The sequence below is a fragment of the Myotis brandtii genome, unplaced genomic scaffold (assembly GCF_000412655.1).
Source record: "Myotis brandtii unplaced genomic scaffold, ASM41265v1 scaffold535, whole genome shotgun sequence".
NCBI classification, from domain to species: Eukaryota; Metazoa; Chordata; class Mammalia; order Chiroptera; family Vespertilionidae; genus Myotis; species Myotis brandtii.
Genome location: NW_005369964.1, coordinates 2,598,187 through 2,598,463, shown reverse-complemented (window position 1 = coordinate 2,598,463; position 277 = coordinate 2,598,187). Strand labels below are relative to the sequence as shown.

Genomic DNA, 277 nt, shown 5'->3' with positions numbered 1-277 from the left:
CCCTCTACATCGCCGCGGACGGCTCGGAGATGCCGGCCGAGATCGTGGAGCTGCACGAGATCGAGGTGGAGACTATCCCGGTGGAGACCATCGAGACTACCGTGGTGGGCGAGGAAGAGGAGGACGACGACGATGTCCCCATGATCGCTCTGCAGCCTCTGGTCACCGACGACCCGACCCAGGTGCATCACCACCAGGAGGTGATCCTGGTGCAGACGCGCGAGGAGGTGGTGGGCGGCGACGACTCCGACGGGCTGCGCGCCGAGGACGGCTTCGA

General features: G+C 66.8%; 1 protein-coding gene across 1 annotated transcript in view; it reads left to right on the top strand.

Annotated features, from left to right (window-relative positions):
• Window positions 1–2: 2 nt before the first annotated feature.
• The window catches only part of YY1 (YY1 transcription factor), a gene marked incomplete at its 5' end in the record, with an annotated part of 30,062 nt that continues 29,787 nt past the window's right edge, over window positions 3–277 (top strand). Inside the window, one exon of the mRNA XM_005877893.2 lies at window positions 3–270. Within this exon, the coding sequence (XP_005877955.1) occupies window positions 3–270 (268 nt within the window). The remainder of the gene's footprint in view (window positions 271–277) is intronic.